The following is a 23,702-nucleotide window of genomic DNA, read 5'->3' as shown; positions in this document are numbered from 1 at the left end:
CGAAAGTATTATTTGTCATTTTAACGCATCTATAATTTGCAATATTACAATCCTTCATATTCGTTTCACCTCTTGTTCTGAAATAAATTCTAAAATAAATTACCAAAAAATCAGCGGCTAAAACATTAAATTTAATATTGATTGTTAGATACATTGATTTTGTAATACTTAGTTTGTAGTATTAGTTTCACAGAGCGCAGTGCTATACCTTCAACCTTTAAACATGTGAATTCTGACACATGATGTTGTACGTAAATTCCAGATACCACGAACTTCCTTCAGCGTCTAAAAGCGAGAGAAAAGGAATCTTAGTAGATTGGGAAAACAAAAGGATAGCTCATGTAGGGGTAAGTAGAATAAAAAAAAGTGACAGTGTAAAAAAAAATACGATTTTGTACTCACCGGCTCGGACATGAACTTGGCGACTCACAATGGTACCCACACTGTTTGATGCCACACACCGGTAGATGGTGCTGTGAACATTTGAATTATATTCCTCTGCAGGGAAAGGAACAAACACCAACGTTCCATTAGGTAAAATTTTTCGAAGCCCAGGAATGTCTCGTACAGTACTTCCATCTGCTAATATCCAGTCAATAACCTAAGGGAAAAAAAAAAACATATAAAGAATGATGTTATAAGTCAATTGAGAAAAAAATAAAGAAAAATGACACACATAGAACAATGGGAAATAATAAATCATATACGAGAATCACTAAGTTAAGTGGATCGTTACCTAACAAAACTACAGTAATAGCCCAACTCATAAAATAGAAGACAGCAAATAATATCGCGTCTGTATTCGGTATTAATATACGGTTGTTTTATTATTATTAAAAAAATCGCAATAACTGTCAAGGAGTTCTTGAAAGAAAATTCATTACGCGTTTATTTTTAATATCAAACAATTCAAATTAAGATACTTGAAAATGATGTCATAAAATCTTTTGTTCAAAATTCTCATTATTTCTTTTGCAATAATGCGAGATAATTTTTAAAAATGGGAAAGCGTAAATCACGTTTCATGGGAAGTGCTTAATATAATCCTAGTTGAAACAGGTGTTTGGTGTGTCTAAAGCTGGTAGTAAAGACAGTCGTATGATATCAACAAAAGAACATTTAATATAGCCTGCATTCAATTGTAAACTTTTATTTAAATGGGTATAGCTTTTGGCAGAGGTGGTAATATGAATAATACTTTTAATACTTAATACTGAAGTGTGTATTTTAGTACATTATACTTAAGGTACACATATACTGATATAATTACCAACTAAAATGAATAGATACGCCTCAATATTTTTGAAATAAGCTTATGAATTATATTAAATTTCCTGTGAATGTATGCAGGAGCGCATCCACACACACACACACACACATATATATATATATATATATATATATATATATATATATATATATATATATATATATATATATATATATATATATATATATATATATATATATTTATATATAGGGGAAGGTAGTACACAGTGGATCAAAGGAATAATGTATTGAAAGTAATGAATAGAAACGTATAATAAAGGGGCCCATAATTTAAAAATCTCCAAATCTACTTAATTGTAAGCATTATTGTCAAAATCTGTACTATTACTCACAATACAAAATAAATTTTAAAATTCTAAATAAAAGTTGGAATTGGAGTATTACAAGATCTTAATAGCATACTATTAATTTCAGGAATTGATTACGCAAATAAATAATACAAACGACTGTTTTAAACAAAAGTTTTAGACAATTAAATTGATATCTTGTACAGAGAATCATTGGTTCCGGATTAGTAAATTTAGAAGTTTAAGTAATTATGCACAATAGCATAAACAATTTGTTATAAGAATTGAGAATTTAACTTTCTGTAATGGATTCAATTTGTCTGATTATGCAAATTATTAGTCAAGAGATTTTGGAAGCCCTCTTACTATTCAGATATTGTGTATGGGTGAAATATCTAGATTATTTGGTTGGATGAAACTTTCAGGTATATTCTCGCTTCGTAGAAACGATATCTAAAGTCATTTTCATTGTTTTTCCTAGTCGTGATTTGACCAATATAATGTGTCCGTGAAAGAAATCTTGCAAGAACGTCATCACCAGGTTGAACTTCTCTTTGACTCTGTTTCGAATCATCATAAGTAATAGTTTCTGTCTCTAAAGTAACATCGACCGTCTTCCTTAGCCTGAGGGGCATAATCGTGTGACAAACTAAAAGATTTCATTTTCTAAACTATCATCATCATCTGAAAAATCTTATAATACAATTGGCTGAAAATCGTCATTCTCCGTTGAACTACTATTTTCTTTCACTTTCTTCGAGACGAAACGTCTTTCTTTTATCCTTTTTGTTTCAGAATGCTGCTGAATTTGGACTCCCCTTATTTACTGGCTTTGCCTTGAAAACGTTTGGCTCTTTCCGGAAACGGCTTCTGCCTTTCTTTCTACGATGTTTCTTGAGGTGACACAAAAACACTGTTTAAGTTCTTCTTTCTGGAAAGCATTTTCTTTCGAATCTGCATCTACATTCTCTACTTCTTGAATTAAAGGATTGTTGCTTGAGGAAGGTACATTGATTTGATCTTGTATCTGCTTTTGCGTACATACAGCGTAGAAAAGAACCATTGTCTGTAAATACATTTTGATCATAAGGAGACATTCCTGTTTTTCTAAAACCTGCTTTGATGTTGGTTGGAATCACTGCTCGTGCAAATACTATTCCCAAGATTGAGCTGCTTCGTATATTAACATGGGCACTCTTGGGTTTTGTAACAATCAAGTATCCACAGCTGCATTTTAGTGTGCTTTCAATGGTACGAAAACAGGCACATCCAACTGATTGTATTTTATTGCTAGAATGTGGTAACAATTTTTCATTCATCCTTCCTGATGGAGTTCTCAAACTAAGTGGGTTAGGCGATGCCTCATTGATCATATGCTGTTCAAAATATTTCCTAGGATGAACCATAGCTGGTGACAAAAAATATACCCGATGCTCACAGTCACACACGTCATAACGAGGACCCCAATTTCGCCACTCATGCATATATTTAATTGCTTGGCTTCTTTCTCTGCTATTACTTTCTTGGATGTCTGAACCGCTCTAGTTCATGTCTAAGTTGGAAATACGTGAAAGGCTACAGAATTTGGGATATTTCGTAGATAAGTTACATAAATTGCTAAAGAATGCCTAAACATTGTGTTTGTTGAATGACAACAATCTTGATAGTCCTTGACGCTTTCCAACACATCTTCGGGATTCCTAATACTAAGATCTTTATAACGATACACTCTAGACCTGAAATTGTGCTTTTTTCCCGACGAAGCGGGAATCCATATATTGTAGTTCTTGACAATTTCATACGCCAAATGCATCACGACTACGGTAGACTAACACATTTTGTTGCACATTTTTATATATTTCGGAAATAAATGCTCCAACTCTGAAAAAGAAAATTTGTCGTACAGAATAATTTGGCTTCATTTTAGCATTGTCACCTGGTACTTTCTTATTCTTATGACATGTCTGTTCAAAGTTCTGTAATCAATGTTCTTCAATTTACCAAAACGTCTAATAGAATATCACTGCTCTACCACTAACTGCACTGCTTCTCTCATCGAAATGTCTTTCATGTTGCCTTGCCTGTATTTCCTCGTGGCCAAACCATTCATTTGTAACATGCAACATGATAGCAAAAGTTCCGTAAGATCCCAAGTTAATGATGTGTTTCTAAATGAATATGCCAAATACTTGAACTTCTATAAACACAATGAGGTACAGAGTGGATAAGTCCACTGTGTACCACACCGACGTGATCCACTGTGTACTTGTTGCTGTCAACCCAAACAATCTCCCACGACAAGGAACTATTAAAGTAGAAGAACAAAATAAACAATTCTATATTACAAATACATTATACCTACTTCCCATGTCCTTGATATTTTAAATTACAAGGTAAATCACAAAATCAGAGCATTCACTTATGTTACTTATTATTATTATTATTATTATTATTATTATTATTATTATTATTATTATTATTTTTACTTTAGCACGAGGAAAACAGATTTTTCACTTCACCACAAGTATGAAGCATCCATTGTTGTTGACATTTCATTAATAAGTGTGTAACGTGAAAACAGAATAACTGACATTCGCTAGTTGAATTCTTGGTATAAATAAATGAATAACGCCTTCTGATCCACTGTGTACAATGATCCACTGTGTACTATTTTCCCCTATATACAAGGTCTCACCTAACTATGCGACCTGAAATATTTCCGAAATGAGAAGAAATGTCACAAATCTAGTTACGTCAAAATATACCTATGTTAGGGGCCTATAAAATTCTGTAAACAAGTGCCCCAGGGGTCCCATCATAGGGCCCCAGGGGCCAACATGAAAATTTCAAATAGAAACCCCCTATTTTTATTGCAGATTTTGATTCTGTGATCAAAACTAAGAAACTTTTACATGAAACACTTTTTCGATATTCTAATAGATGGCGCTGTAATCGCAAAAAATGAATATCAGAGTACGTATGTCTCCCAACTTTGTGACCTCAAATATTTCCGAAATGACAAAAAATGTGACAAATCTAGTTACGTAAGAATGTACCCATGTCAAGAGCCTATAAAATTATGTAAACAACAAGTGCCCCAGGGGTCCCATCATAGAGCCCCAGGGTCCAATTTGAAAATTCCAAATAGAAACGTTCTACATTAATGCAGAATCGGATACTGCGACCGAAAACACGCAACTTTTATTTTATGTATGTTTTTCGTTGTCCTCCTAGTCTGTGGCGCAAATCACGGGGGGATGAGGGAGATCTATCCCATTAAATCTTTCAACTTGGGGGGACTGTCCCCTTCAATAATTCGATTTGAAATCTTCTTTTTGCGGAAAAATGTGATTTGCATCCGATTGCCAGAAAGGAAAGTGAGGTGAAATTGATTTCTCCCAGAAAAAGCCTCAAATCTGTCCGCCTTCCAATATTGATGACAACTCTGCTCCTCTGATCCTCCATAGCAATGTTTTTCAACTTCATAAATATTTTGAGCATCATTAAAAAAAAGAAGAAGATTATGGGAACCCGTCCCCCCCAATGTTGAAGACAGATATGCGCCGCTGCTCCTAGGTAACATATAAATCGCAGTAATAATAATAATAATAACAATATAATTGTTATTGTTATAATTATATAATTGTTATAATTATAATATCATCTGAGGTTGATAAATGAAACTTGATTCAAGAACTGGACATGCTGTGTGATGTTGGTGCTAAGACTTGCAAACAAATAAAGTTATGAACATGTTTGTAACAATATTCTTCAAGAACTGATATTTTTTTCTGTGAGCTTGTGGACACTATGAAAGTTGATTAACTATAGCTCTTCGTTGGGACATGAAGTTTCAATTGATAATCGGACATAGTGTCAAAAGAGAATTATGGTATTAGTTTTTGTCATGTTTATGTAGATATGTATAAACCTGAGAGGCAAAAGTGAAAGTGAACATGTAAGGTTGATCAGTGGATCTATTAAAGTTCATATGGACATTATCATTTTGTTGTTATAGTGATGTAGATGTCCATAATTACGATTTGATTTGAAGCTGCATGTAACTCCATCTGAGAAGTGAAAGTAAATATGAACATGTGAAGTTGATCCGTACATCTAAGAGAGCAAATGTGCTCTTATAAACTTAGTGGAATAAATCACATATCGTGTTCTGTGAATTCAAATATGTCATGTTCTGTAAATTCTTATGGTTGATTGTAAATTACGGTCCAGCAACGTAGAAGCCATTAGATATTGGTAGCAGTAAGCATTATTACAGATAACCTCTGAACACTCAAGCTGCATTTCAAGTGATTTGTGTTAGAGCTCTCAAAGTAAAGTGCCAACGCTCTCGATGATACGAGGATGGAGCAATAACCTAAGGTCATGTGCTGAAGTGAGGTTAATATTTAACGAAAAAAAATTGCGTTCCACACAAACCCATTTCGAGATCTACTGTTGAGCGCATCGTAAGACGCATCGAGGAAACGGTAACTGTAAAGGATTGTAACATTCCTGGTCGACCGAAATCGACGACAAACAGTTTGATGTTGCAGTTATTTGTTGAAAATACTCAACTTAGCATTCAAAAAGCTGCTGAGCAGCATGACATTAGTAACATTTCTGCGAAAAGAATGAAAAAAAAATGAAGTTCTACCCATACAAAGTTTATCTGATACACCAGCTGGATGAATGTCTTTGAGCGGGATGTAGAATTTTGTGAAGATATGATGAAATAAATCAATGACGATCCTACTTTTCTTACCAGCAATGTGTGCTCTGATGAAGTCACGTTCCACCTAACCGGTTACATTAACATAAGTCATTGCAGGTTTTGATTTTACAGCAATCGCATTGGTCCTTTAAAACACTTTCTACATCTTGAAAAGTTGAATATCTGGGCGGTAGTTAAATATACAATAATTGGTCCATTTTTTATTAATAACAATTCGACTTCTGAACCGTGTGAGGAGATGCTTCGAAATCAAGTAGTTCCAACAATAAGATATACTGCAGAAGAAAATTTTGCCCACAGATGGTTTCAGCGAGATGTGAAGGACCGCACAACCGTGTAAATATGCGGCAATTTCTTAACACGGAATTTCCTAAATAACAGGTTTGAAGAAGAGGTTATATTGAGTAGCCCGCTGGTTCCCTGTCCCCCTGATTTATCGCCAGTAAACTACTTTTTATGGGTTTATCTAAAAACACGAGTATCAAATAATGCCAACCACTTTGGATAATCTTCGTCAAAGAGTTATTGATGATTTTGCTCTTATTGAACTGGGCGTCATCAGGAATGCAGTATTTATGTTTTACCATCGAATTGCTCACTGTCATACTAAGAAAGGTGCGCAGTTTGATCACATGCTGTAAAACATCAGTTACACTTTGTTTATCTGCTAATTTTAGACAACCGAGTCGCGAGAGGCAAGGAGACTCATGATAATCAATTTCTTAAAAACAAAAGCAAAAAAAAGGGGGAGACACTACGTGGCTAGTAAAGGTGATGTGTAGTTACGCATTCCGTAACAAGGGTAACAGTAAATCTAGATACCAGGAAACGAATACAGCGCAATGTTTCTTTTTTTGCTTTTTATTTTCTACATTCATGTGAAACGGAATTTTCAACGACGTTAGGGTTATGTTAAATCCAAGTGTATCAGTCAACCATCCCTAACAATTAAACTAAACTTTGAGAATGCATTTAAGAAGCAGATGGATCTCCTGGCTGTGGAATGTAAAAAAGAGTGTGCCAAGAATTAGATTATCAAACTGATGTATTTTGAATTACAAACGGCACTCATCTTGAGCAACTTTGACAATAAACATACCAAGCATATTTTTGTAAACAAAAAATAATTTTGAGTTTTCTGTATCTTAAAATAAAAAGGAAGTCATTGTCACTAAACGCTCGTGAGTTATTAACCCTTGAAATCGGGAGGATCATTTACAATAGTCCTGTATATCAATTAAGTTTCTTTGCGCTTTATCAGGTTTTCTAGTGTGAAATAATGATTTTACTTAATATGTCCGTGTCACGTGACATTTAACAAATATATTTGTCTACTTGAGCTTTACAATTCTAGGGAAGATGTTTCTTGTTGCAAAACACAAAAACTTTCCTTTCCGTATCGTATTGGCCTACCACGCTCGCATTGAAATGTAAATACAAGCAATTTTATTTTATGCTAAGCCTTTTTAAAATTTTGGACACGCATTTCATGCTTTTTAATTGCTTGTGTATTTCTGGAGATATTTAGTTTATCATCCATCCCAGGTAGCGTACGATGATTGTGACAGTTGCATCATTACCATTTTTATTTAATTTTTAAATAAATCTTTTAAATTCAATTTTGCGTATAATTATGAACATTAGTGCATATAATTTTCATTTTCATTTTTGTTTGTTTAAAGAGCCAAAGAACATTCTCTTTATTTTCCCTTACTATCCGAGAAGTAACATGTTTTATTTTTTTCTGTATACCTGTCCGTGCGGCGAGGACAGTTGAAAGACCCTTCCATTGTCTCTCAATACCACTGCCTAAGCCACATACGTAGACCACACACAGCAGAGTTCCCGGCGTGAACGCAAGAAAGAAGAACAAAACAGCTTTTAGCATCTTTTTGTGAAATTGAGAAAAATAATAAAGTCCTAACACGTTGAATAGAATCCAAGTAGAAATATAATCTCTGCGAATTTGTCAAAATCACAGCATAGACCATATGTCGCCACTCAGAACCAAGATAAAATTTTAACATAGAACTGTGAAATGGTCCAAAACCATGCACGAGACGACTAGGAGCCAAATCAATTCTCATAAAAATTTTCGATATAACATGTGAAATTTGAAGGAAGCACGTACGTTAGAGAAACGACGCCCGAAACGACGCCCGAAAAATAGGCGGAGACCAAGAGAATCAAAATTTAGGACACCAAAATAAGTTAACGAATAAGAGAGCAGAGACAAAATCGAAGACACCGTTAGAGGCGTATCCAAAAAGTTCGGCAGGTTAAAAATTCAAAACTCCAAGTTAGTCGCAAAATAATTCTTCACCGGGAAACAGCGTACCACCGCAACACAAAAACATACCCGGAACTTACACACACACTACAGTCATAATCAAAAGTTAAGTTCACAATAACAATGTGCGGCTAAACTCACCGAAGCCGAGTGTACGATATTACAATCTTTCCTTAACATAGTAACCTACACATTGATCTTCTTCAAAATATATTTATATATATAAACATATATATATAAACTTTGTAACGCTGCTAATATATATATATATATATAGATCGCGAAACGCCTACAAACATTGTTTTTTTTGAGTGACAGAGTTTCGTACTTATAAACGTAATCACGAGCTATTACAGACAATTAGAATAACCTACATACGCACCGAAAGCACTTGAACTAGTTTTAATCATACATAATCAGTTTTGAAGTATTATACACAATGCTTAAAAACAATAAACACTGTTTATCCGTGTAACACTACACTTTTAACACCGAGAGTGATGTTGGTGCAGTGAGACGTCTGAAAGTGCTTTTAGTGAGAGTGCATCCTATCAGAAATGGACCAACAGAAGCCCCACCTTGATGGATCAGGAGACGCCCAAGAGAGACGCCCCTTTCAGTTTGAGAGGAGGACGCAGCGGGAATCGAAGAGAGGAACTCCGAATCCAGGACACTTCTCACGAAAGAAGGAAGCCAGTAAACGCAGGGACATCTGTATGTGTGTTGTGAGCTTGGTGGTGAGAGCAGTGTGTACGACGAAAGGTAGGACCCATCCAAATTATTTTTTGTTGATTCCAAAAGGGAAATTTTCGTCATTGAATAAAATACAAGACGTTCGCGATATAAAGTCGGAACTATTTGAAAACTGTTAATGTATTTACACCGCGTGGAGAAAAGATTTTCCAACTCGAACTGTAATTGCTAAACAATTAGAACTCTTTTTTTTCTTTTTGAGCAAGGCTTATTAAAAATAGAGATACTTTTTACAATGATACTTATATATATATATATATATATATTCTGTGACTTTAGTGAATATGTCGTTGTTTTTATTAAGGAGATAGTAGTTTAGGCCATCACTCTATTTGTCACTTAGATTTTTTTGATAACATATAAAGAAAGTTAATTTAAAAGTAGATCGAATGACGGGTTGTAGACCTTTAACGATGAAAGAAGTATTTACTTTAACATATGGAAATTTGTATGAAATAAAAATGCATCATCTGCGCTATGTACATGTAATATGAGAACTTTAAGATAATTTTGAACAAGACACAATAGATATTCCTAGAAAATATATTCAAGACATCGCTTTAATTGTCCAGAGATTATAGTGTTTGTAAAGTAATTTTGCATAGAAGTGAACGTACTAAATGAGTCTATTTCGATCTATATACTAGTAAAACTCTAATAAATAATATTGTAATGAGTCATCAAAAATATGTTACGTAAGAGAGCTAAAGGATTAATTAGTAACTATGATGTATATGCGACTAGTCTCGCAATTAATCATTTTCTTGGTTGGAGATACGTAATCCATAAATAAAGCGGAACCGACATTAGTACAGTCAGGTAGAATACGGATGAAAAATACGAAGTAGGCTAAGTAAAGCCGCAATTATTACGTCAGTCTGATCCTCTAACAATCGAGCGATCAGACGTTTATGCGCATAAACTAGACGAACAAACGTAGAGGAATACATGAAAATGTCCGGCCGTATACCAATCCTATTAATGATAAAGAGAAAAATCACGAAAAACTCAATATATTCAGATTAAAAATCTCGAGAGACGTCTTGACATTTATTATTAATATTCATATGTTACTTGATTTTTATGTATGTATGCATGTATTTACTTATGATTTTATATATATATATATATCTATATATGTTTGTGTCTATTAATTTTTTACTTGTGTTAATATGAGTATATATATGTAGCCTTTATGCATAACGAAATGGTAATGCTACGCTCATTGATTTTATGTATTTGATAGTGTATGCTTGTTAGGTAAATCTCAAAGTGCATATTTAGTGCACTTATTCTCATTCTCAGTTATTAACTTAAATAATTAGAAATGGTTAGCAGTCAGGCAGTAGGTTTATTTAACTCCTTTGGATCATTCTATGTTTCTTTCATACTTCCCACAAATCTCAAATCAAAGTCATGACTTGTTTCTCAATTTATTTTATTTTAGTTCAAGTTACTTCAACTCATTTTCACTTACTTCAACTAGTTTAACTCATTTTAAATCATTTCAATACTTAGTTTTCACCCGAATAAAATATAGGTTATTATATTCAAAATTCCGTCTAGCTATGTAATATCTTAATCTCGTAAATATTAAAAAGGTTATAGTCAAAACAAATCAGCTAATCAACGTAAACTATATACTTAGCATGCGATGTCAAATAATTAGGTATTTTTCAAATGCAAAATTGTAATTTAACCAGTTTGGTATGATATCTATGTAAATCAGGAAAGCCATATATATAAAATGTAAACAATGTAAGATTGCATCTAGCACTGGTTATAAACATCAATTCCACAGATTGTTTATTATTATCAGGTTAATGATAACAATTCATTCACTACATAGTTCAATGTAATTTACTTAAATTGATTTTTTTTGTGTTAAGGCCTTATGCCTTATTCTGAACATTTGTTGTCAGAAAACCCAAAATTCAATATTAACCTTCAGCTTGCTTATTTTTTTTTAGAAAACATTTTTTGTTATTGTTTTCATTTGCTCATTAAAACTTTTATTACATTGTTAATCAAATTCGTAAGCTTTTTCTTTCATAAACAAGTTGTATCCCTAACCTTAAGCATAACATTGGTTTCCAAAGGATCTGTTAGGCAAATTAGGCAATATAAGCATTTCTCGATTCTAGTGGGGATTAGACTGATTTTCAGAATTTTCAACTAAAATTCTAAATTCTAGATATTCGTTTATTTTCTGGTTTTATTCTTATTACTACCATTATTATTCAGTCCACTTGGAAAGTGAAAGTCAGTCTAGTTCGTCCACACAAACCAAACATTAGAGCAAAATTCTCTTTCAGCGTTGCAGCACGTGAATTCAGGATACGTATGCGAATAATATCAAGTTTCATTTGCTTACACGGTTTTAGAGGGATCTTGTTTCCCTAAAGCCCTGGGACACCGCGGGGAGATAGGATTTCCTAACCGTGAGATCAATCCTTATCGAGTCACAAACCATTTTAGTTCGAGGAACGGAGACTTTAACGGTGGTGCACAGGGAATAAATAGGGACAGACGGAATATGAACCCAAAACCCGCCATCTCAATTTTTTTCTTTTTATTATTACAAAACCTGGCGCTACAAGCGATCACCACCGGGATCTTTCTCTTTTCATTTTTCAAATTTTACAAATATGGCGCATCCGAACAGGAACTCGATAGTTAATTTTTTGACTCGATAGTTAATTTTTTTAAACTCGATAGTTAATTTTTTTAGACTCGATAATTAATTTTCGAACTCGACAATTTATTTTCAGACACGATAATAAATTTTCGAACTCGATAATTTACGCTCAGACCCGATAATTAATTTTTAAACCCGCTAATTAACTTTCAGATTCGATAATTTATTTTTAGATGCGATAATTAATCGTCAGACACGATAATTACTTTACAGTCTCGACGAATACGCTTCAAAGAACTCCATTATTTTTAAGAACTCATTATAAAAAAAAAAAGTAACTACTTGCTAAGATTATCATCAGCTACATAATGAGCCTTGGAATCGAACTAAATTCAACGCAAGTTGAACAGTACTTCTAGGAACGATCAACGTTCTTTTCCCCTCCAATTTCATTTCTTTTTCAGCCAGAAGAATGTAACTTATGTTTACGTTGAGCTAACAATAGAGAATATTCAGTTTGCAGAATTTATTTGTATTGAAAATGGGTGATTGAACAAGGAAAAGAAGAAAAAGAAGAAAAATAAGGTAACCAGGTGAGGAAAATAGAAATAGGATAATAACTACAAGTTGCTAAAATCAACTCGAACCTGCTACCATTCATGTATTTGTAAGATATCCATTCATATATCTATATAGGAATAACTTTTCTTTTATTAGTTTATATTTAAGGAGTGCATATATTCGTTTACTTTTTGAATTTTCAGTATGTATAGGGTTAAGCTAGAAACGTATTAATACTAATGTAGGTTAAGTATAGCATTTAGTAAATTTTAAGAGAAGATGATTTAAGGTGTGAATTACTGTGCTTTGGAATTATTGCAAAAGATCGTACACTCAGGCTTATTTCATGAATAATATATAAATAACGTAAAACGTGTTGTGTGTGTGAACAATTATAAGCGACGAAACTAGACATTTTATTAGTATATTGCAAGAATACTGTTTTTAAAAAATAATTTAGTAATTAACAAATACTTTTTATTCGTTAATGTGTGTGCAAAAATAATTCGGCACAAAAGCAGTGTATTTTTAGTTTCAGATGCCAAGACTGCGGGCACAGACAGAAGAAATAAGGACCAAGATGCTGACGGGAGAGCAACAGATTTGTCCAGATTGCGGCAGAGATGTCTGGGAGCAAGAAATAACCCCATCATCTTCCCATCTGGAATGTGTTACATGCGGCGTCCTAAACACAACAGTGGCGTCTACTGAGGAAAGGCGATCTCAGTCATCAGAAGAAACGCCAAGGAAAGTGCAGCCAGACGAGTCTACCAGAACTCCCGCAAACAACGATGTGTTAGCCATGTTCCGGACACTAATGGAAAAGTTCGAAGAACAAAAAGAAGAACTAAAAGAAGAACTTAACAAGAAGTTAGATGAGCACAAAGAAGAAATAAAAGAAGTTAACAAGAAGTTAGACGGACAAAAAGAAGACCAAAAGGAAGAATCAAGAAAACTACGAGAAGAAATAAAAGAAGTAAACAAGAAGCTTGACGAAAACATCCAAGAAATGAGAAGAGAACGAGAAGAGCGCAGAGGGAAGCAGGAGACAGATGAGATTCGAGAAGAACCACTTCACGAGGAAAATATGCAAGACGCTGAGGTTATTCCAGAACGAGAACAGCACAGTCAAATAGTAGAAAGGAGCGAACCGGAAGAAGTGGTACTGGAGGAACCCCCATCAGAAGAAATTGTGCAAGATACACACCAGGAGGCCAAACAGACTGACCCACCTGCAGAGATAAGTACAAGTGTTTCCAACGCTGTGAACGCTCCGAAATCCAAGATTAAACGCAAACTGCGTGGAAGAATGGTCCCTGGGAAGACAAGGATACAGCCAATACGGCACAAGGATGCAAGAATGAAATGTTTCCACGACAAACGTCCAGGATGGCAACGCCGCCATACCTTTTGCAGGAGGAATAATCACCAGAAGCCATGGAGAAAATGGGCAGAAGACTCCAGAAATGTAGAAGGAAAAGGAATACTTGAAGTCGAAGACCGAGATTCATGGATAAATTACAACGGCCAGAGAAGTCCATGTGACCGACAAGAGATTCACAGTCAAGTCAGACCAAATGAAACACAAGAGATGAGCGATGATAACTGGGAGAACGAAGCAAATCCGCCATGTATTACCGCTCAGGATGAAGGTACCAGGAGAGGAGAACACAAGTTAGACGCACGATGTAAAGATGGCCGAGACGATACAATGATTGTCCCTATCAAAGTGGTGAGAACTCAAGAAGTGAGTAATGACAATTGGAGGTACCCAGGAGATAAAGAGGAAAACCCCGAAAATGACAAGAATGATATCTGCATTGTTACCATTCGCCCGGCTATGACATTTGTTTACTAAAAATTGACTTGCAACGGTCCAGGTTCGAGTCAAGGTCACGTGACAGCTTGCTAGAAAACAACCTCAAATACACAATGGCATGAAAACAAATGGAAGCCCAGAAATAGAATGATTGCATGCAAGAAGTAAAGAAGAAGAATTGCAAGAAGATCATGCAAGAAAAGAAGAATTGAAAACTGAAATATCAGCGCGGAGAAGAAAACTTAGCAGAAAACTGATTAAAGAAATATAAGTGAATTTTGTATATGGCACAGCGCATTCGAATGTAACTGCATCTTTTATCCAAGTGGCTAACCCTAGAAGATAAACATAAAGAATAAGAAGATGAATTATATGGACGCATAATGCCCAGAAGTGAAATTGTTTACCAGTGTATTTACTTTAACTTTATTTCAGATACCGGATGTGAGGCAATAAAAATTACAGAGGAAGATTGGAAAAAGACGTTCACCAATGTGCGCAACCCAGCATTAAAACCGGCCCAGGAGATATAATTTTTGTTATGCACGAAGAAGTGCCTATATACAGAGCAATCGGTAGAGAAGAATTCCCGATTTTAGCTCTCTGAAGTGGAGTTTTGCGTTTAGAGCAGAGACTCAACGCACCCCTTCCCCTTGGTGATGATACCTGCGAAAACGCGCCGAGCCAAAGAATAGTGAGCTACGAGCTGCGAGCAGATGACCATTCCACCAAGATGTTTGCAAGTTCCCACAATTGGATGTTCGCGACATGGAACTTTGCCTTAATTATTTTACTCTCCTTATATTTTAAAGTTGTGTTACTGAAGAAGAATCATGGCCGAAGGATAAAAGCAGAAGTGCGAGCAGTGGCTTTGCCCTCGCACATGGAGGAATTGAAGCTCCATGCCACCCTCTGTAACCAATGCTCTCTTTCCCGATGATCCCAGACGCTGAAGATGATATAATATTATTGTTTTGTTGTTTTGTTACCTAGGGCAGCCAGCACTTTGGAAGAAAAGTAAGAAGTCGTATCCCGCGGAGAATAAAATAACGAAGAGTTCCAATTATTACACCTGCGATGATGCAGACCAGAAGGAAGAAAATTAAAGAAGAACTCCAAGAGACAATTAAGATAAAAGTCATATTACTTAAAACATGCCTCATAAGCTTGTGTCCAGCAGCTTGAACTGACCACAAACTCGACACCTGAGACCTACCATCCACTAGCAGATCAGAGCACACGAGGTAAAAACCATTCGGGTTCGGATTTTTATGTATTTCAACTTTTCTATGAAGGATTTTCATGTACTTCAGAATATTTTTGTGAACTTTAAAATTTCTGATTAGGGTTCGGATTTTTATGTAATGTTCAATTTGCACCTAGAATTCATGATGCAATGTCAATCACAAAGTTTCTCTTAGGATGGAGATCTGCTTCAACTAAGTTGCATCATCTGCTCCATCTTAGGAGGGGGATAACTGTGACAGTTGCATCATTACCATTTTTATTTAATTTTTAAATAAATCTTTTAAATTCAATTTTGCGTATAATTATGAACATTAGTGCATATAATTTTCATTTTCATTTTTGTTTGTTTAAAGAGCCAAAGAACATTCTCTTTATTTTCCCTTACTATCCGAGAAGTAACATGTGTTATTTTTTTCTGTATACCTGTCCGTGCGGCGAGGACAGTTGAAAGACCCTTCCATTGTCTCTCAATACCACTGCCTAAGCCACATACGTAGACCACACACAGCAGAGTTCCCGGCGTGAACGCAAGAAAGAAGAACAAAACAGCTTTTAGCATCTTTTTGTGAAATTGAGAAAAATAATAAAGTCCTAACACGTTGAATAGAATCCAAGTAGAAATATAATCTCTGCGAATTTGTCAAAATCACAGCATAGACCATATGTCGCCACTCAGAACCAAGATAAAATTTTAACATAGAACTGAGAAATGGTCCAAAACCATGCACGAGACGACTAGGAGCCAAATCAACTCTCATAAAAATTTTCGATATAACATGTGAAATTTGAAGGAAGCACGTACGTTAGAGAAACGACGCCCGAAAACCGTAAATAGGCGGAGACCAAGAGAATCAAAATTTAGGACACCAAAATAAGTTAACGAATAAGAGAGCAGAGACAAAATCGAAGACACCGTTAGAGGCGTATCCAAAAAGTTCGGCAGGTTAAAAATTCAAAACTCCAAGTTAGTCGCAAAATAATTCTTCACCGGGAAACAGCGTACCACCGCAACACAAAAACATACCCGGAACTTACACACACACTACAGTCATAATCAAAAGTTAAGTTCACAATAACAATGTGCGGCTAAACTCACCGAAGCCGAGTGTACGATATTACAATCTTTCCTTAACATAGTAACCTACACATTGATCTTCTTCAAAATATATTTATATATATAAACATATATATATATATATAAACTTTGTAACGCTGCTAATATATATATATATATATATATATATAGATCGCGAAACGCCTACAAACATTGTTTTTTTGAGTGACAGAGTTTCGTACTTTTAAACGTAATCACGAGCTATTACAGACAATTAGAATAACCTACATACGCACCGAAAGCACTTGAACTAGTTTTAATCATACATAATCAGTTTTGAAGTATTATACACAATGCTTAAAAACAATAAACACTGTTTATCCGTGTAACACTACACTTTTAACACCGAGAGTGATGTTGGTGCAGTGAGACGTCTGAAAGTGCTTTTAGTGAGAGTGCATCCTATCAGAAATGGACCAACAGAAGCCCCACCTTGATGGATCAGGAGACGCCCAAGAGCGACGCCCCTTTCAGTTTGAGAGGAGGACGCAGCGGGAATCGAAGAGAGGAACTCCGAATCCAGGACACTTCTCACGAAAGAAGGAAGCCAGTAAACGCAGGGACATCTGTATGTGTGTTGTGAGCTTGGTGGTGAGAGCAGTGTGTACGACGAAAGGTAGGACCCATCCAAATTATTTTTTGTTGATTCCAAAAGGGAAATTTTCGTCATTGAATAAAATACAAGACGTTCGCGATATAAAGTCGGAACTATTTGAAAACTGTTAATGTATTTACACCGCGTGGAGAAAAGATTTTCCAACTCGAACTGTAATTGCTAAACAATTAGAACTCTTTTTTTTTCTTTTTGAGCAAGGCTTATTAAAAATAGAGATACTTTTTACAATGATACTTATATATATATATATATATATTCTGTGACTTTAGTGAATATGTCGTTGTTTTTATTAAGGAGATAGTAGTTTAGGCCATCACTCTATTTGTCACTTAGATTTTTTTGATAACATATAAAGAAAGTTAATTTAAAAGTAGATCGAATGACGGGTTGTAGACCTTTAACGATGAAAGAAGTATTTACTTTAACATATGGAAATTTGTATGAAGTAAAAATGCATCATCTGCGCTATGTACATGTAATATGAGAACTTTAAGATAATTTTGAACAAGACACAATAGATATTCCTAGAAAATATATTCAAGACATCGCTTTAATTGTCCAGAGATTATAGTGTTTGTAAAGTAATTTTGCATAGAAGTGAACGTACTAAATGAGTCTATTTCGATCTATATACTAGTAAAACTCTAATAAATAATATTGTAATGAGTCATCAAAAATATGTTACGTAAGAGAGCTAAAGGATTAATTAGTAACTATGATGTATATGCGACTAGTCTCGCAATTAATCATTTTCTTGGTTGGAGATACGTAATCCATAAATAAAGCGGAACCGACATTAGTACAGTCAGGTAGAATACGGATGAAAAATACGAAGTAGGCTAAGTAAAGCCGCAATTATTACGTCAGTCTGATCCTCTAACAATCGAGCGATCAGACGTTTATGCGCATAAACTAGACGAACAAACGTAGAGGAATACATGAAAATGTCCGGCCGTATACCAATCCTATTAATGATAAAGAGAAAAATCACGAAAAACTCAATATATTCAGATTAAAAATCTCGAGAGACGTCTTGACATTTATTATTAATATTCATATGTTACTTGATTTTTATGTATGTATGCATGTATTTACTTATGATTTTATATATATATATATATCTATATATGTTTGTGTCTATTAATTTTTTACTTGTGTTAATATGAGTATATATATGTAGCCTTTATGCATAACGAAATGGTAATGCTACGCTCATTGATTTTATGTATTTGATAGTGTATGCTTGTTAGGTAAATCTCAAAGTGCATATTTAGTGCACTTATTCTCATTCTCAGTTATTAACTTAAATAATTAGAAATGGTTAGCAGTCAGGCAGTAGGTTTATTTAACTCCTTTGGATCATTCTATGTTTCTTTCATACTTCCCACAAATCTCAAATCAAAGTCATGACTTGTTTCTCAATTTATTTTATTTTAGTTCAAGTTACTTCAACTCATTTTCACTTACTTCAACTAGTTTAACTCATTTTAAATCATTTCAATACTTAGTTTTCACCCGAATAAAATATAGGTTATTATATTCAAAATTCCGTCTAGCTATGTAATATCTTAATCTCGTAAATATTAAAAAGGTTATAGTCAAAACAAATCAGCTAATCAACGTAAACTATATACTTAGCATGCGATGTCAAATAATTAGGTATTTTTCAAATGCAAAATTGTAATTTAACCAGTTTGGTATGATATCTATGTAAATCAGGAAAGCCATATATATAAAATGTAAACAATGTAAGATTGCATCTAGCACTGGTTATAAACATCAATTCCACAGATTGTTTATTATTATCAGGTTAATGATAACAATTCATTCACTACATAGTTCAATGTAATTTACTTAAATTGATTTTTTTTGTGTTAAGGCCTTATGCCTTATTCTGAACATTTGTTGTCAGAAAACCCAAAATTCAATATTAACCTTCAGCTTGCTTATTTTTTTTTAGAAAACATTTTTTGTTATTGTTTTCATTTGCTCATTAAAACTTTTATTACATTGTTAATCAAATTCGTAAGCTTTTTCTTTCATAAACAAGTTGTATCCCTAACCTTAAGCATAACATTGGTTTCCAAAGGATCTGTTAGGCAAATTAGGCAATATAAGCATTTCTCGATTCTAGTGGGGATTAGACTGATTTTCAGAATTTTCAACTAAAATTCTAAATTCTAGATATTCGTTTATTTTCTGGTTTTATTCTTATTACTACCATTATTATTCAGTCCACTTGGAAAGTGAAAGTCAGTCTAGTTCGTCCACACAAACCAAACATTAGAGCAAAATTCTCTTTCAGCGTTGCAGCACGTGAATTCAGGATACGTATGCGAATAATATCAAGTTTCATTTGCTTACACGGTTTTAGAGGGATCTTGTTTCCCTAAAGCCCTGGGACACCGCGGGGAGATAGGATTTCCTAACCGTGAGATCAATCCTTATCGAGTCACAAACCATTTTAGTTCGAGGAACGGAGACTTTAACGGTGGTGCACAGGGAATAAATAGGGACAGACGGAATATGAACCCAAAACCCGCCATCTCAATTTTTTTCTTTTTATTATTACAAAACCTGGCGCTACAAGCGATCACCACCGGGATCTTTCTCTTTTCATTTTTCAAATTTTACAAATATGGCGCATCCGAACAGGAACTCGATAGTTAATTTTTTGACTCGATAGTTAATTTTTTTAAACTCGATAGTTAATTTTTTTAGACTCGATAATTAATTTTCGAACTCGACAATTTATTTTCAGACACGATAATAAATTTTCGAACTCGATAATTTACGCTCAGACCCGATAATTAATTTTTAAACCCGCTAATTAACTTTCAGATTCGATAATTTATTTTTAGATGCGATAATTAATCGTCAGACACGATAATTACTTTACAGTCTCGACGAATACGCTTCAAAGAACTCCATTATTTTTAAGAACTCATTATAAAAAAAAAAAGTAACTACTTGCTAAGATTATCATCAGCTACATAATGAGCCTTGGAATCGAACTAAATTCAACGCAAGTTGAACAGTACTTCTAGGAACGATCAACGTTCTTTTCCCCTCCAATTTCATTTCTTTTTCAGCCAGAAGAATGTAACTTATGTTTACGTTGAGCTAACAATAGAGAATATTCAGTTTGCAGAATTTATTTGTATTGAAAATGGGTGATTGAACAAGGAAAAGAAGAAAAAGAAGAAAAATAAGGTAACCAGGTGAGGAAAATAGAAATAGGATAATAACTACAAGTTGCTAAAATCAACTCGAACCTGCTACCATTCATGTATTTGTAAGATATCCATTCATATATCTATATAGGAATAACTTTTCTTTTATTAGTTTATATTTAAGGAGTGCATATATTCGTTTACTTTTTGAATTTTCAGTATGTATAGGGTTAAGCTAGAAACGTATTAATACTAATGTAGGTTAAGTATAGCATTTAGTAAATTTTAAGAGAAGATGATTTAAGGTGTGAATTACTGTGCTTTGGAATTATTGCAAAAGATCGTACACTCAGGCTTATTTCATGAATAATATATAAATAACGTAAAACGTGTTGTGTGTGTGAACAATTATAAGCGACGAAACTAGACATTTTATTAGTATATTGCAAGAATACTGTTTTTAAAAAATAATTTAGTAATTAACAAATACTTTTTATTCGTTAATGTGTGTGCAAAAATAATTCGGCACAAAAGCAGTGTATTTTTAGTTTCAGATGCCAAGACTGCGGGCACAGACAGAAGAAATAAGGACCAAGATGCTGACGGGAGAGCAACAGATTTGTCCAGATTGCGGCAGAGATGTCTGGGAGCAAGAAATAACCCCATCATCTTCCCATCTGGAATGTGTTACATGCGGCGTCCTAAACACAACAGTGGCGTCTACTGAGGAAAGGCGATCTCAGTCATCAGAAGAAACGCCAAGGAAAGTGCAGCCAGACGAGTCTACCAGAACTCCCGCAAACAACGATGTGTTAGCCATGTTCCGGACACTAATGGAAAAGTTCGAAGAACAAAAAGAAGAACTAAAAGAAGAACTTAACAAGAAGTTAGATGAGCACAAAGAAGAAATAAAAGAAGTTAACAAGAAGTTAGACGGACAAAAAGAAGACCAAAAGGAAGAATCAAGAAAACTACGAGAAGAAATAAAAGAAGTAAACAAGAAGCTTGACGAAAACATCCAAGAAATGAGAAGAGAACGAGAAGAGCGCAGAGGGAAGCAGGAGACAGATGAGATTCGAGAAGAACCACTTCACGAGGAAAATATGCAAGACGCTGAGGTTATTCCAGAACGAGAACAGCACAGTCAAATAGTAGAAAGGAGCGAACCGGAAGAAGTGGTACTGGAGGAACCCCCATCAGAAGAAATTGTGCAAGATACACACCAGGAGGCCAAACAGACTGACCCACCTGCAGAGATAAGTACAAGTGTTTCCAACGCTGTGAACGCTCCGAAATCCAAGATTAAACGCAAACTGCGTGGAAGAATGGTCCCTGGGAAGACAAGGATACAGCCAATACGGCACAAGGATGCAAGAATGAAATGTTTCCACGACAAACGTCCAGGATGGCAACGCCGCCATACCTTTTGCAGGAGGAATAATCACCAGAAGCCATGGAGAAAATGGGCAGAAGACTCCAGAAATGTAGAAGGAAAAGGAATACTTGAAGTCGAAGACCGAGATTCATGGATAAATTACAACGGCCAGAGAAGTCCATGTGACCGACAAGAGATTCACAGTCAAGTCAGACCAAATGAAACACAAGAGATGAGCGATGATAACTGGGAGAACGAAGCAAATCCGCCATGTATTACCGCTCAGGATGAAGGTACCAGGAGAGGAGAACACAAGTTAGACGCACGATGTAAAGATGGCCGAGACGATACAATGATTGTCCCTATCAAAGTGGTGAGAACTCAAGAAGTGAGTAATGACAATTGGAGGTACCCAGGAGATAAAGAGGAAAACCCCGAAAATGACAAGAATGATATCTGCATTGTTACCATTCGCCCGGCTATGACATTTGTTTACTAAAAATTGACTTGCAACGGTCCAGGTTCGAGTCAAGGTCACGTGACAGCTTGCTAGAAAACAACCTCAAATACACAATGGCATGAAAACAAATGGAAGCCCAGAAATAGAATGATTGCATGCAAGAAGTAAAGAAGAAGAATTGCAAGAAGATCATGCAAGAAAAGAAGAATTGAAAACTGAAATATCAGCGCGGAGAAGAAAACTTAGCAGAAAACTGATTAAAGAAATATAAGTGAATTTTGTATATGGCACAGCGCATTCGAATGTAACTGCATCTTTTATCCAAGTGGCTAACCCTAGAAGATAAACATAAAGAATAAGAAGATGAATTATATGGACGCATAATGCCCAGAAGTGAAATTGTTTACCAGTGTATTTACTTTAACTTTATTTCAGATACCGGATGTGAGGCAATAAAAATTACAGAGGAAGATTGGAAAAAGACGTTCACCAATGTGCGCAACCCAGCATTAAAACCGGCCCAGGAGATATAATTTTTGTTATGCACGAAGAAGTGCCTATATACAGAGCAATCGGTAGAGAAGAATTCCCGATTTTAGCTCTCTGAAGTGGAGTTTTGCGTTTAGAGCAGAGACTCAACGCACCCCTTCCCCTTGGTGATGATACCTGCGAAAACGCGCCGAGCCAAAGAATAGTGAGCTACGAGCTGCGAGCAGATGACCATTCCACCAAGATGTTTGCAAGTTCCCACAATTGGATGTTCGCGACATGGAACTTTGCCTTAATTATTTTACTCTCCTTATATTTTAAAGTTGTGTTACTGAAGAAGAATCATGGCCGAAGGATAAAAGCAGAAGTGCGAGCAGTGGCTTTGCCCTCGCACATGGAGGAATTGAAGCTCCATGCCACCCTCTGTAACCAATGCTCTCTTTCCCGATGATCCCAGACGCTGAAGATGATATAATATTATTGTTTTGTTGTTTTGTTACCTAGGGCAGCCAGCACTTTGGAAGAAAAGTAAGAAGTCGTATCCCGCGGAGAATAAAATAACGAAGAGTTCCAATTATTACACCTGCGATGATGCAGACCAGAAGGAAGAAAATTAAAGAAGAACTCCAAGAGACAATTAAGATAAAAGTCATATTACTTAAAACATGCCTCATAAGCTTGTGTCCAGCAGCTTGAACTGACCACAAACTCGACACCTGAGACCTACCATCCACTAGCAGATCAGAGCACACGAGGTAAAAACCATTCGGGTTCGGATTTTTATGTATTTCAACTTTTCTATGAAGGATTTTCATGTACTTCAGAATATTTTTGTGAACTTTAAAATTTCTGAT

At 35.0% G+C, this 23,702-nt stretch overlaps 1 protein-coding gene across 5 annotated transcripts in view; it reads right to left on the bottom strand.

Moving 5' to 3' along the window:
- Positions 1–23,702, bottom strand: part of LOC145688072 (cell adhesion molecule Dscam1-like) — a 1,774,182-nt gene that overhangs the window by 892,575 nt on the left and 857,905 nt on the right. For all 5 annotated transcript variants that reach the window (XR_014131839.1, XR_014131838.1, XM_081761792.1 and 2 more), the window contains exon 7: positions 403–601. Coding sequence is in view for 3 of the 5 variants with exons in the window: in XM_081761792.1 (XP_081617918.1) it covers positions 403–601 (199 nt within the window). In the remaining 2 variants the exon portion in view is untranslated. The remainder of the gene's footprint in view (positions 1–402; positions 602–23,702) is intronic.

Source organism: Thermobia domestica, chromosome 6, assembly GCF_964235325.1.
Source record: "Thermobia domestica chromosome 6, izTheDome1.hap1.1, whole genome shotgun sequence".
NCBI lineage: Eukaryota > Metazoa > Arthropoda > Insecta > Zygentoma > Lepismatidae > Thermobia > Thermobia domestica.
Note: the sequence above shows the minus strand (reverse complement) of the source record. Positions and strands in the feature narration are given on the sequence as shown.